Source organism: Cydia amplana, chromosome Z (assembly GCF_948474715.1).
Source record: "Cydia amplana chromosome Z, ilCydAmpl1.1, whole genome shotgun sequence".
NCBI lineage: Eukaryota > Metazoa > Arthropoda > Insecta > Lepidoptera > Tortricidae > Cydia > Cydia amplana.
Genome location: NC_086096.1, coordinates 9,043,111 through 9,059,370, shown reverse-complemented (window position 1 = coordinate 9,059,370; position 16,260 = coordinate 9,043,111). Strand labels below are relative to the sequence as shown.

The 16,260-nt window shown below is 36.8% G+C and overlaps 1 protein-coding gene across 3 annotated transcripts in view; it reads right to left on the bottom strand.

Moving 5' to 3' along the window:
- Positions 1-16,260, bottom strand: part of LOC134661453 (basic helix-loop-helix ARNT-like protein 1) — a 66,019-nt gene that overhangs the window by 30,095 nt on the left and 19,664 nt on the right. For all 3 annotated transcript variants that reach the window (XR_010097958.1, XR_010097957.1, XM_063517550.1), the window contains exon 2: positions 521-693. Coding sequence is in view for 1 of the 3 variants with exons in the window: in XM_063517550.1 (XP_063373620.1) it covers positions 521-693 (173 nt within the window). In the remaining 2 variants the exon portion in view is untranslated. The remainder of the gene's footprint in view (positions 1-520; positions 694-16,260) is intronic.

The following is a 16,260-nucleotide window of genomic DNA, read 5'->3' as shown; positions in this document are numbered from 1 at the left end:
CTCAGCGCTGTGCAACGTTCAGATCTTTTGCGTATATTTCGAGAGCTTTATAAAACAAGGACAGTCCGTACCGTATCGAAGCGACATCAAGAAGAGCGCAGTTAGACGCATCACGTCGATATTTTCTTAACCCTGTTGCGGATCGGTAAGGGCTCCATAAATTGTACGATTAATTTAACGATAATCGTGACGATCGGTCGCTTCGAAATTGCCAGTCAATAAACAGAGCACAGTATGATCGTTACGATTGATACGCAATTGAGGGATGCAGCGCGTACGATCACTTGATAATCGCGTTAATCGCAAAGAGCTTTACGATGCCGATTCATCGTTCGTATCGTTACGATATTGATGATTGCACGGGTTTTTGTTGCGATTTCTGATATCGTTTTCCAGTAAGTAAAACGTTAACGATATACGTTGTTTCGATCGTTCTGTAACGACGGATTGTAAAGATGAATCGTACCATGTATGGAGCCCCTTAGACACAAGTTTTATGAAAAAGTGAGTTAGTCCGTACCGTACTGATGAGATCTCAAGAAGTGCGCAGTGAGGCGCAGCACCCCGGTCTTGTCGATCTTCCGGCTTGAGGCCACTACGGGCGGCACCATCGAGGCGAGCTCGTAAATGCTCTGGTTGAGTTTGTCACGACGCTGCTTTTCGGCCCTGTTGCGGATCTCCCGCGGGTTTTCCCTGTTAAAAAAACAACTTCTCAGTACAAATTTTGTATTCCTAGTTTTTAACACGTTCATTGTCCCAACTGTTAACTGTCAACCTTACCTTACGGCCTTTTAATAGAGGCTTGCCGTGACCCATATGTGTGACACAAGACAGTGAACGTGTTAACGCTCACTTTTTTGTCGAGACGCTGGGGAGGTGAGATACTAGACTTAATCTGCTTAATACCTAACGTTATCGATAACGTAAACTATTTATACCAACCTAATGAAGTAATGACTGCTCGTAAATTTAGTTTAAATAAATACCAATCATCAGTGCAATATACCTAAATAAATAAATAATAAATAAATATTGGATAACATTACACAAATCGACAACTTATTCCCACATTAAACTCAATAATGCTTGTGTTGTGACTCTAAGAAATACCCTATCTAGTATAGGTACAATACAGGATGATTCAGGAGACGAGAGCAGGATCAAGCCTACGCATAAAGTAAGTTACAAACAACTGTTTCGTACCAGTATTTGTGAGATTAACTTTATTTTATACTGTTTAAATAAAAGTTTTAATTTATTTACGACATTTATGACCATAAATGTCGTAAATAAATTAAAACCCTCTTTGTTTTATCCATAACAAGTGCCAAATTGAATGTCATTGGAGTCTGGTTACTTTTGAAAAATCGTATCTCAATCAAGTGACATTTTATTTTCTTCATACTGAAAGTGCTGTCATAACGATTAAAAAGATTTTATCTTAGTTAATTTAATGGTGTAGGGTATCCATGATTGTAGATAATTAAATTTGTCCTTACCAAAAAGTATAACAACAGAAAAAAGCGTGATTGTTTTACTTAAATATTGTGGTGAACGATTATTTTACTGATTGAGTAGGCTTAGTCCTGCTCACGTCTCATGAATCACCCTGTATACTAGTGCTAGCCATTTTGCCCGGATTCGCAACATATCATTTCATGAAAGTACTAGCCGTGCTGGTGTTTTAAAATGCGCAAATGCAAAGATATGTTTTTAATCAATAAATAAATCTGTTTTTTTTTTCATATGTGTAAATCTAAAACACAGATAACATAGAAAGGTGCACACTTATGACATAAAGTATTATGCCCGCTATATATCCGTTTATTGCAAGATGGTGTTTTATTTTATGAAAATAGACAACTATTAGAGATACATGCAATAGGCAACACGAGTGAAACTAAGCAAGTAACCTCTATTACAGCCCAGTTATGTATTTAAAAGTTATTCTTGTTACATATTCTTTCAATTTACCGAAAGAAAATTTTAAAGAAAAGTGTCCCACTGCTTGGCAAAGGCCTCCTGTGGGTTCCGCCACTCGTCAAGGCTTTGTGTATGCTTCCGACGGAAATGGCGGGACATCACACTAGAAAAATTGGCAGTGAGAATCGATAGTTTTAGAACGAATAGGATTGTACTCGTTTTGTTTTAAAATCCAACGAAACTAAACTGTGCATTTATGTACCTACTGAAAACATAACATAATTTTGCTCCCTAGATTATGGAAAATAATATTAAGCAACTTATTATATACTGACCATTAATATGCCTCGTTGGTTTGATTATTTTGGATTTTTAAATTATCATATGTGTTTGGAGCTTTTATATTAATCAAAAAGATGAAAAAGAAAACTTTAAGGGAAGTCTAGAAGGGTCATAGCTGTAGTTAATAGACATCTAATTTATTAAAAATATTTTACATAACGTCAATGTACAGAGAGAAAAATTGGGGACTACGTTTGTATGGAGAGCCGGTCGTCCCCTTTCTTCTTAACACGTTCACAGTCCCAACTGTTAACTGTCAACCTTACGGCCTTTTAATAGAGGCTTGCCGTGACCCATATGTGGGGCATGGGTCAGTGAACGTGTTAACATACATTCAGAAATCTACCCTTGAAATAACGGAGTTCAAAACAACACGGTGTAAGTACTATAGCTCGTCTTAAACACACCAACAAACGGTCCTAAGCCTCATATTTGAGCCTGTAGAGCCGAAGGTAAGTTTTCATATTATGTTATGAAAAACAATTATGGTACCTATTGAAGCAACGCTAGGAATCTATTTCTAACGTTCCTTTTGTGCAGTTCATGCACCTCTCTGTAATTAAACATCCTGTTTAATAATAACTACAATGTTCTGAACTCGATTTCTCACGAATAAAACTAAAAGTAACTACTGAATACCTTGCTAACTGAATGCATTCTAGACTGTATCCGTTGCCTGCAAAAATCAGGCAATAGTATTGATAGCGACTGATGACCTGATGAATGAATGATTAACCTAAAACAGAATCGTATCTGTTTTAATAACTTATAGTTAAAATAAATTCAGCAATGATAAAAAAATTAAAGAAAAAGCGCTGGTGGCCTAGCGGTAAGAGCGTGCGACTTGCAATCCGGAGGTCGCGGATTCAAACCCCGGCTCGTACCAATGAGTTTTTCGGAACTTACGTACGAAATATCATTTGATATTTACCAGTCGCTTTTCGGTGAAGGAAAACATCGTGAGGAAACCGGACTAATCCCAATAAGGCTTAGTTTACCCTCTGGGTTGGAAGGTCAGATGGCAGTCGCTTTCGTAAAAACTAGTGCCTACGTCAAATCATGGGATTAGTTGTCAAGCGGACCCCAGGCTCCCATGAGCCGTGGCAAAATGCCGGGACAACGCGAGGAAGATGATGATGATAAAAAAATTAAAGAAAAATTTAAATTAGAGAATATCAAAATTGTTAAAAAAAAATATGAATAAGCTAATAGGTCTGTCACAGAATGAGTAATAGTATTATCAGGGCTGAAAATAATCAATGCAGCTAACAATGCAATTTTATACATATAATCGATAGCTAATAATACCTAATCGGCGTATAATTTTACAATGCAAATAAGTTAATTTAACTCCACTTTTATTAATCTACTATCACAACTGCACATTGCATGAAGTTATTACGAAGGCACTTTTAAAGTTAGATTATATGTTATTTCTGCCTAACTAGAACTTTTATAATAACAGAAACCCCAAGTGAATTAACTCCAGGATATTGTTACAATGACTAACGCTATGTACGCGCATAAGTATAAGCAAATTTGTATCGAGAGTGTGACAATATTAAATTCACTTTATTTATTTTTCGTCTTACGTTAGGTTCTTTATAATATGAATTTAAAAGTAAAATATAAAAACACTTACAAAACAATAAAAAATACATATAAACACATTATAAAAAACCTAACCTAGGGTGCCGCCGGCAGCGGGGCAGGGCCCAAGCTACCGGTGGTCAGGGCCGCAGAGAGGAACCGGCGGACTATCCGCGCCGTGTCGTGTCCAAGATACCGCCTTCTGCATCTGGCCCTTGATCCAACCACCTAGCGAGACTCTCAAGATGTTGGTCGAGACTCTTCGCACATTATTAATATTATTATGATAATCGTTATATTTGCTATTTATTTAAAGGGTTAAAAAATGCGACGGCCTTGAAACGCAGGCGTCACGCATAGAGGCTCAAAAATGGAGGAATTTTGATCGCATTACTATGCCATGCGGGATAGTGTCTCTGGCCTTCTCATTGGGACCTGTTTACACATTAGATCGGTCAAATCTTACAATAAAAAAACATTGCGTGATGTAGTTCTATATTTTTATGTATGTTGTTTGGAGTCCTCGGAGGAATGTGACACTATGTTTTGCAAGCAAACAAAAGTTGTGCTCCCTTCGTAATTTGCAATAAAACTGAAAAAAATTCGGACTTTTTTCAGTTTTTGCACTTTTATTATAAAACTATGGGTTTTTAGTCAAAGCTTGCTATGTAATGTTGAAAGAACATTAAATTTGGAACAATTTAAGCATTCACAACGCCGTATGTCAAATAGTTCATGAGATATGGAACTTTTAAAAAAGGGTATTTTTTTCCTTAGAATGAAATTTTTAGTTTTTTAATATTTCAGGACAAATATCGGCACAACCGCTCATGCATGACAACACAACTTTTTTTTGCTTGCAAAATATAGTTTCACGTTCCTCTAAGGACTCCAAACAACATACAAAAAAAACAGAACTACATCACGCATTGTTTTTTTAGCAGATTTTTTTGTAAGATTTGACTGATCTACATCGTTTAGTAAATATTCGCGCAACAGAACTCACAAAAAACACTAATCAATGTGTAAACTGTAAACAATATAAACCTATCCTATCCTGGCCACAGTTTCCCGTATTGACCTTAGGTCCCTCTCGCACCAAAATTGGTGCCAGAGGAACGTAATCATATCAATATTAATATACCTATATATTTTTTACCGAATACCCGGTACCTACCTACGACTCGCTCCGTGGGTATCAATCTAACATCCATTAAACATTTTTATATCGTTTTAATTTTTTAAAATAATATTCAAATTTTAAAATACAAAAATCAAATTTTATGGCTTGCAATTGATAATCGTAAAATTATATATTGAACTAAACAGAGCGAAAAAAATAAACATTTAGCGCGCATGACATTGACACACTTTTTATACAATAAAATAGACACTAAAACTGTTATTATTCAAACAAAATGCAGCAGACAAACTCATGTTTGCTTGGCAACATGTTATTGATAAGATCGATGAATGTATGAACACTTAATCCAAATCTGAGCCACTGAGCCATGAGTCACTGACAGTGTCAAAACTGACATTTACGCTATCGAGAACGTAATTTACTTTCTATAAATTACGTTCTCGACGGCGTTTATGTCAGTGCCAAACTAATGGTAGCCGTACAGATCCCATTTTAGAATCGAATTACATTTGTAAATATATTTGTTTGATTTTTATTAAAAAATTATTAATAAAAAGTGACATATTAATGATGTTTGTGTACCAATATGGCTATAGGTACTGTACAGGTCTGTAAAACCAAAACTATTAGGTACCTATACACCGTGTTTTATTGAATTCCGTTAACTTCGGAGTATGGTTAAGTACGTTTAAGAGAACTAAATGACATAGTTAATTAAAAAAAATTTTTTTTTTGTTTTTGTTACAAAAAAAAAAGTTTAAAAAGTAATTAAATGTAGCATTTAGCGTTGTTGTAACACGGGCATTACATTTAACTCAACCAAACAATTGAAATCTGTGACATATCAATGTCATTTCGAACATCTATCGACCGAGATTGTACTTAAGTTTAGTAGCAAATGTATGAACTCATTCTAAACACTAATCAATATGTAAACCGGCCCTAAGGCAAGTGTACACGCTTGTAGAGGCCTTATAGGAAAAATATTAATTACTGATTATCTCCGAAATGGAGTTAATTAGAATATCGGTGTCTTTGAGAAAGTTACTTAATTTAAGCTCAGGAATGCACCCTTGAAATTAAAGGAAATAAAAAAAACACGGTGTATAGAAATTAAATTTCACTAATCATGTCATTTTGTGACTACGATTTAAGTACAACCCCCTTTTATGATTAGTTTTTACACCCCGGCTGACTTACGTTATGTGTGACTATCAACATTTTCCGTTATGTACTTGGGTAATGTAGAGCGGTTAAACTTTTAGCCTCAAAGGGTAAAATAAACTCTTTACTAGTCTCTTTTACTTACCCTTTGAGGCTATGGCGCCTGTAATTAAGGCTGAAAATATTTTACAATAACATTTTGCTTAAAGTGTAATATTTTGAAATTAAGATATAATATAAAACGTAAAAGATCTGTCAATTTTTGGACAGAAAATTAATATTACATAATACATAACTTACAATTTTTATTAACGAAAATTAAATTTTTACCGTTGCCATGCTGTACGGCTACCATCAGTTTGGCACTGACATAAACGCCGTCGAGAACGTAATTTACTTTCTATACATCTCGCTCGTAGTCGCATTAGTGCAAACGAGATGTATAGAAAGTAAATTACGTTCTCGATAGCGTAAATGTCAGTTTTGACACTGTTAGTGACTCATGGTACGGGCTCTGTTAATTGTTGGTGTAATTATTTTATCCCTAGTTTCGATTTCATTTAGGTACGTTAATTAACTTCCAATATAATTAGTGACTTTTAACTAGTTCAGCTGTTTCTTTAATTAAAATAATTGCTAGCGACATCAGGTACTTATTTTCAAGTTTTTCAGATTCTGTAATGACAGTTAAGAGTAGGTAGGTAATTTCTTTTTCGTGTTATGTTTACAGAAAAAAACTACAAGTAGTTAGGTCTCATAATTATTTTTACAATTGTATCGAAGGAATTTTTCTAAATGCTATTCTGAGAATTATAAACTGGAATCAGTTTCACGTTCTTTAAATGGATAGGTACGACTATATATTTATAGGCACAACTCGACTTAAAAGTAAAGTGCAGCTAAATTAGTACCCGGCGCCTGCGCCGACCGTTTTATCGGATTGAAATAGATAGATGCATTAACATTGACCTACGTTAACTACCGGCTTTTAAGGGCCCGAATAAACCTAATATGTATTGTCTGGTTGGGTAAATTATAAGAAAATGCATAATTTCCGTCCTGGCCTACACAAAAGCTTTTTTCGTCCACCAGCGTTCTTATTATTAGATTAATTGATGAGTAAGATAAAAAAAATACGTTCTAAGCAAGCATATTAATATTTACTTATGTTACATATATAGATATTTCCAATTAGGCATTCCGTTTTGCCGAAAATTTACTAAGCGCCACTTGCACCATCCCACTAACCCTCGGTTAACCGGTTAAACCGTTAACCCAGTATCAAATTGTACTGATAACCATGGTAACTCCAGGTTTAACCGGATAACCCCGGGTTAATTAATGGTGCAAGTGGCCCTAATAGAATTAAATTTGTCATAGCTCTAGGACTAATAAATTATGGCAGTGATTTATGTAGGTAAAACCTATTGCCTGCTCCGAGAATTGTACTTAAGAAGCGCCAAGCGGGATCACCAAAGTGTATTTGATGGTAATACACCCTCAACTGTTACCAGGGGTAACAACATGGAGGTAACAGCTGGAAATAACCCAAATAACTCGACTCGTGATAGCAGGATTTGGGCTTTGATATACTTACTCATGGTCATTTTAGAATTTAATTCTAGTAATAAGAACATGTTTCGTCACATAAAATTTCGCTCAAGAGGCTGTTTAATATTACGCGATTATTCAAAGTTATCCGCTATGGTATTTTTATAATAGATAGTATTTTAAGATTCCCAACCGGCGTATATATAACTTCAACTCACATTGTTGTCAGCAGGTGCGTTGTTGACGTCACCTGTATTTGAAATCCACCGTCTATAAATTATGGTGCATAATCAGACCATTGTGGGGTCTATTGTTTGAAATAATATGGCATATATATGAAACGTACTAGTTGTATGTTGAGTGAGGTCGTGTATAACTTCTGGCGAGGTTGCGGAAGAGTACTTCGGCGTTCCTGGGACCTCGCCGTATAGCAGCGAGGCGGCAACAGAGGGGTTTTAGTGGGTAAACCTGGGGTCTCATTAGCCCACAACAGGGAGTCCCACATAACCATCCCGGCTCGTCCCCGCGCCGGGTGGTATGGGTAAAGCATTTCCCCTCTAAAAAAAAAAGGTCGTGTATAACTTGAATACGTGAGAGAAAGTAGAATGAGGATTTGATTTCGTAACAAATTTAATTTTGCTCGTAAATCTAAAATGAGAAGTGATAAAGTTTAAGCTGAGTTTGAGACATGCTTTTGAAATTGAAATATAAATTGTTGTATTGAGTCGTTGTCAAGAAAATGATTTTATTTTTGCACATTGTTATATACATAGTAGTGTTACTGCAATTACAGCATCACATGGTATTAAAGTTAGTATGTATGTATTTTTGAAGACGATTGTAGGAATGTAGGACCTACATACAGGTTCACTTTTACGATTTCTATTGCACACATTATATAATATATTTAATAGTTTTCATAATATGACAGTTTTCAGATATGCATCCATTAATTAGGTATGCAACTAGAACGCTGATGATCGGATTATGTCCTCTTTTGTTGAGTTTAATGAGTTTAGATGTCCTAGAACCCAATTCAGATTTAACAACTTGTTACATGTTTGAACTGGTTTTGATACGACCTTGAAGATCGCTCACGCTCGCGCTGATTGTTGCATGCGAAATAGGGCTTCCAAATACCGGGCCTCGCGGAATACCGGTATTAATACCGAAACTCTCTTCATCAATCCCGGGATCCCGGGATCCCGATATTTATTATGATATCGGGGTTTTATTAAAAATTGGGTATTTAAAAGGCACACAACACCACACCACATAAATTTAATAGTCTAAAGGACAATAGACAACCAAATAATGTGGCTATCTGCAATGATTAGGTACAGTTTGCATTTTGCTGATTGTAAGGGCGGCTAGTCACAGTCACCGGACACTTAAGTGACACCGGACACTGCTACGGATTTCCAGTTCCACTTTATAAGTGTTATAATTATTATACTGATTTAATGTACCTTATAATAATAACACCTTACATCACTTACATATTTATTTTAGTCGGTACAATGGGTGGCAATGAAATATACAGAATAACACAATGCCGTTGCTTGTGAACTTTATAAAAGTCATGTTTTGATAAATCAGAAAAACGTTGAAACTACTTATTTTATGAACTTTATTGCTTTATTTAAGTAGAATATATGAAAAAATGCTGATTTGATTATTGGTACATATAGTTCGTTTTTTAGTGAATTTAAAACTGTTACTACAGTTCGTTGCTCTATTCGTAATTATGTTCATATCCATGTCACTACCGTGATTTCCAGAAATATTAATCGTGAGATATTTATCTCAAGCCGATCTACTCAGATAGGTAGTACAAATTATGAAATGAAAGTGAGATTAGTACTAGTTTGATGCAACTGACGTGTATTGGGCTTCTTAATGCAGCCGAATTTGATCATTTTAATGGATATAGAGCGTTTATTCTGTACATTTCGCTTGTTTTTAATAATACCGGGATCCCGGTATTGCATTTAAAAATACCGGTATTGAAAAATGACCAAAAACACACGGGATCCCGGTATTTCGGGATCCCGGGATCCCGGTATTGGAAGCCATAATGCGAAATGAAGTGAAAGTCCTGCGTGAGATGCACGGCAATCACCAAGACGATCGTCAAGATCATATCAATACCAGATCAAAACCACAACAAGTTGTTAAATCTGAATCGGAATCCTGTTTAAAATTAGAATTTAATTTGTTATTGATATGATTACATTATACGAACGTGACACGACTCGAAAGTACATCTCGGACTTACAGTGCATCGCGCACCAATAATCGCGAGCGAGTTTTCACTATTCGTAAGATTACAGTCACCATATGTAGTTATATATTCTGATTTTTAGTGTTCGAATAGGTCTCCTCACCAATTAATTAGGTTTAAGTGAGTTTTTGTAAAGAAAAGAGTGCATACGCCGCCCGGTCTGCGTTTACGCAGAGTGCATCTCATTGCCATCACTGCCAAGAATAAATATAGCACGCCACTCGCTATCGCCGTTTACGATCGCCGATCGCCAAGTCACATGGAAAAAATAGGTTTTCTGCAACTTTGTTGTACATTTCATATCCGATTATTGGTTGTAGGGAAATTAGTAAATTACCTAAATGGGCCTTTTCTAAAATAAATATCGAAAACCTGATTCTCACAGATCCTGGTGTTTTTGGGTTCTTTCAACTCAGAATCACTAACATATTCAATTCTGATGATAAAAAAATATGTCACAAAAATTTGTATGAAAATTGTACATTCCACTACGTCACGTCCATACAAGTGAAAAATTTTCTCATACTAAAACGTGACGTAATGGAATGGACATTTTGGGACATCTTTTTTTAATGGCGGGATGGAGAATGCTGTCGATTCTGAGTAGAATGAGCCCAAGAACGTCCAGATTTGAAAGAATCAGGTTTTCAATATTTATTTTAGAAAACGCCCAAATTCATGGCTCCATTATAGAATGTAGAACAAATTGGACTGAAATTATATTAAGGTACATGTTTTTAGGGTTCCGTACCCAAAGGGTAAAAACGGGACCCTATTACTAAGACTCCGCTGTCCGTCCGTCCGTCCGTCCGTCTGTCACCAGGCTGTATTTTACGAACCGTGATAGCTAGACAGTTGAAATTTTTACAGATGATGTATTTCTGTTGCCGCTATAACAACAAATACTAAAAACAGAATAAAATAAAGATTTAAGTGGGACTCCCATACAACAAACGTGATTTTTGACCAAAGTTAAGCAACGTCGGGCAGGGTCAGTACTTGGATGGGTGACCGTTTTTTTGCTTGTTTTTTTTTGCTTGTTTTGCTCTATTTTTTGTTGATTGTGCAGAACCCTCCGTGCGCGAGTCCGACTCGCACTTGGCCGGATTTTTATTACAATCAATTAATGTTTATAGTTTCATCGTTACGGGTAATATACTTAGGTAATAAACGTGTTAATGTTAATGAGCAATAACTAATATGGATAATCATTGTCATTATAATTCTGTGTCTGATGTTAAATTCGGGTAAGGGTGGTTGCGGTATTGGTTTTTATAACTGGCCTTCATACCGGGCCTTCATTTGATAATGATATAACACATTCATTAGTGTTATATCATTATCAAATGAACTCACAATAAACACAAATGAATGTTATGTGTAAACAGGGTCCCAAAGTGATGGAAAGCCACACTTACCCCGCAGCCACATTTAGAGCCACCCCACAGGAGCGTATCCCAAGCGTCAGCGTCGTCAACACTACGGTTGCTGCTCGACGCAACGTTGGCGCACCTGCACAGCGACGCCATTTTTCATAGAGTTGACTAGACTCAGGACGTAGGTATACCTAGATGTCTCGATGTACCTAGACAATACCATTTTACTATTAAATATGTAAGCTATAACTTATACATATCTTAAACGCAAATCTAAAGCAGTAATATTATTTGGAGGGTTGTGTCACGCCAATCACATTTTGATTCAATTTAATGTAATTTTCTCGCGTGTTTAATTCTTTCTAATCTTTAAACCTTTTAACATCTCAACAAAGACCATTTAAGGCCCCGTGGATTAAGGTTATTCTCTCACTCTCACTAAGCGTATAAGCATGAGGGAGACGTAGGTATGTGCGTGATCGCAGATATCATGTTTTAGAATTGGTATTTTTAGTGAGTGTTAACAAAATAAAAGTAATCGATAAGTTCGATTAAATTAAAAAGAAAATTGCGCATTTGTAGAAGCTATTATCGTAGCTTTTGTGCAAAAATTATTACAAATTTTTAAGGTGCGTTTATAAGTCAGGTTTCGAATTGATGATGTTACTAGAGAAATGCTTCAAGATCGCTTTAAGTGTTTTTTGGCAACCGTATTATGATCTAAAAAAGCGATACGATATTTCGAAAACTCTGGTGGCTGAAACTACGGCATTACTGCACCTTAAATATGCAGCCTAAAATTCTTCACAGCATTTCAGGAAAGCAAGCCTGTAATATCGATAAAGCATCAAATGGCGTGTCACTTCACTATTCCTCTTGTCTATAGGATCTATGTAATTAGCTAAATTACCTTTAATTTATGTACTAGTGATAAGTTATGTTAAAAAAAACAACGGGTTGCACTCCGGGAGTGCCGACAGAAGTGAAAACTCAATGACTAGTCCAAAATGTCTGAAGCACTATGTATAATTGACCCATCCTCCTTTCTATTGAAAAACTTTAGGTACTTCCGAAATTGCTGGTCAGTAATCGAGCTTGTTTAAAATTCGAAATTAAAATTTGTAGCGTTAATTGTTTAAAATTCGAATAGAAATTGTAAAGTTACCTTGCATACCTCGCATCTAAATATATTTGGTCATGATGTTTTGAGTTTTATTCACCAGTACTAGAGTTCACTTTTATTAGCGATTTCATCAAGATGTAGCTTTATTGAATTATATTTGAGTGATATAAAGTTAGAATGTAACTGTGAGATCCTCGTATTTCAGCCCGTACAAGATTAGAACCTTTTTCATTTAATGTCATTGAGTTTTTCTTTATTGATTTAAATGCAATCTAAATGAGTGGCCATCTAAATCTTACGGTCACGTGATCGCCTTACGCCGTCTCGAGTTTATCATTTTTTTCCCCACCTCAAAAAGTGCCCAGCGCCGCTAACGAAGTTTTCACTTCAAAATTTGGTTACCTATTTACATATTCGCTTTGATTGCGGCATCAAATTACTGCATAATGGAGTATTGTTGTAGTATTTTTTAGGGTTCCGTAGCCAAATGGCAAAAAACGGAACCCTTATGGATTCGTCATGTCTGTCCGTCTGTCCGTCTGTCCGTCTGTCTGTCTGTTCGTCTGTCCGTCTGTCCGTCTGTCTGTTCCGAAACTATAAGAACTATACTGTTGAAACTTGGTAAGTAGATGTATTCTGTGAACCCCATGAAGATTATTACACAAAAATAGAAAAATATGCCCATACTTAGAACTGAAACTCAAAAAAAATATTTTCAACAAACCCATACGTGTGGGGTATCTATGGATAGGTCTTCACAAATGATATTGAGGTTCCTAATATCATTTTTCTCTAAACTGAATAGTTTGCGCGAGAGACACTTCCAAAGTGGTAAAATGTGTCCCCCCCCCCTGTAACTCCTAAAATAAGAGAATAATAAAACTAAAACAAGCGGCCAAGTGCGAGTCGGACTCGCCCATGAAGGGTTCCGTATTTAGGGGATTTATGACGTATTAAAAAAAAACTACTAACTAGATCTCGTTCAAACCAATTTTCGGTGGAAGTTTGCATGGTAATGTACATTATATATTTTTTTTAGTTTTATCATTCTCTATTTTAGAAGTTACAGGGGGGGGGGGACACACATTTTACCACTTTGGAAGTGTCTCTCGCGCAAACTATTCAGTTTAGAAAAAAATGATATTAGAAACCTCAATATCATTTTTGAAGACCTATCCATAGATACCCCACACGTATGGGTTTGATGAAAAAAATTTTTTTGAGTTTCAGTTCTAAGTATGGGGAACCCCCAAAATTTACTGTTTTTTTTTTCTATTTTTGTGTGAAAATCTTAATGCGGTATCCGGCGGTTATCACGCGGCACGCACACCGAATGTCATTTCACCAAACTGTACACAGTAGAAATACCTCCTAGAGACAAATGGACTAACAACCAAATGTACGTTGAAGAGGGAAGCCACATCTGGTACACGGATGGTTCAAAGAAAGGAAATGATGTAGGATGTGGGATCTATGGTGAGAGACCTAAGCTCAGAGCTAGCGTCAGCATGGGCACAAAGGCCTCAATCTTCCAGGCAGAAGTCTTCGCCATCAACAAATGTGCGGAGATTAACCTGGACAGAAACCTAAGACACCAACATATCTACATCAACTCAGACAGCCATGCTGCTCTGCTGGCACTAGAATCCCTTGAGTCAAACTCAAAACTAGTCCAGAACTGTAAAACAAACCTAAATGCACTGGCTAACTCCAACAAAGTCACACTTAGATGGGTACCAGGGCACTCCGACATTAACGGAAACGAAGAAGCAGACGAACTTGCAAGAAAGGGCGCAGACACACCCCTGGTCGGCCCAGAACCGTTCTGTGGAATCACAAAACGGGATGCATATTCTCTGCTCAGCGACTTAGAAAAAAAGAGAGCAATCGATTGGTGGAAGTTCGCTAAAGGACAAGTACACTCGAAAGCTCTAATCAAAGGGTTCAACAGCAAAATCGCTAAGGAGCTTCTGGGGCTCAAAAGGCACAAAACTTGCGCGGTGACTAGAATACTGACTGGACACTGTAAGTTGAACAAGCACATGTTTCAAATTGGCAAGAAACAAGATACGACATGCAGGTTCTGCCAGGAGTCAGAGGAGACTGCAATGCACATTCTCTGTTCCTGTGGACCACTAATGTCAAAAAGAAGTACCTACTTAGGGCGGCATGTATTGCAACCCTATGAGGTACAGAACGTTACGGCCCAAAGCATCTGTAATTTTCTGGATGCAACGGGCATTAGTAATGAACTTTAAAGGGCCGTCACAATAGATCAATACTTGGTCGACGTGACACTCAAAGGCCCGATACCACCCCAATAATAATAATAATAATCCGGCGGTTCTATTCTATTCTATACGGACGGACAGACAGACGGACAGACAGACAGACAGACAGACAGACATGACGAATCCATAAGGGTTCCGTTTTTTGCCATTTGGCTACGGAACCCTAAAAAATATATGATATACACCATGCAAACTTCCACCGAAAATTGGTTTGAACGAGATCTTGTAAGTAGTTTTTTTTAATACGTCATAAATCCCCTAAATACGGAACCCTTCATGGGCGAGTCCGACTCGCACTTGGCCGCTTTTTTTGCGATACACTCTCCGACGGCAGAACACCCACTGACTGCGTCGTTGCGCTTTACGCCCCGACGCCATCATCTTTCACGCCGTCTCTCCTATAGGCGCCGTCGTCCTTCACCTTACAAACTCTATGATACAGATAAGCAATGTCTAAACCATTGAAGGTAGGACTTTGAAATTTGAAACAATTCTCGTATAGCCCCATAGAAAAAGGATAATTGGATATTCGAGCCCTAAAAAAACCTCTTCAGATAGTTTATTTTTATCGAGTTTTAGACCCACGAAAGGCCGAGGCTACAATGTATTGTACCTAAAATGTAATGTACTCGTATGCAGTGTGTATGCTTGCAAACACGCTGCCAATGTTCAGTAAAGGGTTAACAGTTAACACGCTGGAGGCGGAATACATGGCAATACTATCGGGGGAATTTCAGATTTACATTTTATTATTTTCATAGCGGAAACGAACAGCGCATTCACTCGATTGTTGAGAATAAAGATTAAAAGTTAAAGAAGAAATTTTGAGATATTTCGTTTTTGTATTATTTATTGTATGTAATGGTATGTAGGTTGCTGCGATTCGGATACACATACTATTGTAACCAAGGCAATCAGCCAAACAAAAAATATTACTCGCGGATTACGAATATTACGATCACATGACTCCATATATTAATTTTATGACGTTGGTGTGATATAGGTATTGATAATACTCGTACCAAAATAACGATAAAAATAATCTCGGTTTTAATATTTACCGCGGCTACTGTAACTCTGCCCTAACGTTCGCTTTCAACCCGCCGTCATCTCATCACCATCGCGAACTGTCGAATGTTAATTGGCCATCAATTACGCGCATAGCGATGATGGAAGATGATAATTAAAGTTGTCTTACAAGCATGTTAATTTAATGCTCACTGAATCTTCGCCTGATCACTCGTAAAATTTGGGATGTCATGGCGACGGCAGCGTGGCGTCATTCCAAGTCATTTCAGGGCATATGAGTATATTCGACTAATATTTTGACTTAATCCTTCATTACTCCATTATTGATACTTTGGAATAGAAAGAGAAAAATATAAGCTACATTTAAAGCGATTAAAATCATTTAAAAATAAGATAAGCATAGTTTATGAATTATGAAAAATAGCCAGTCGCCAAGTTGCGAA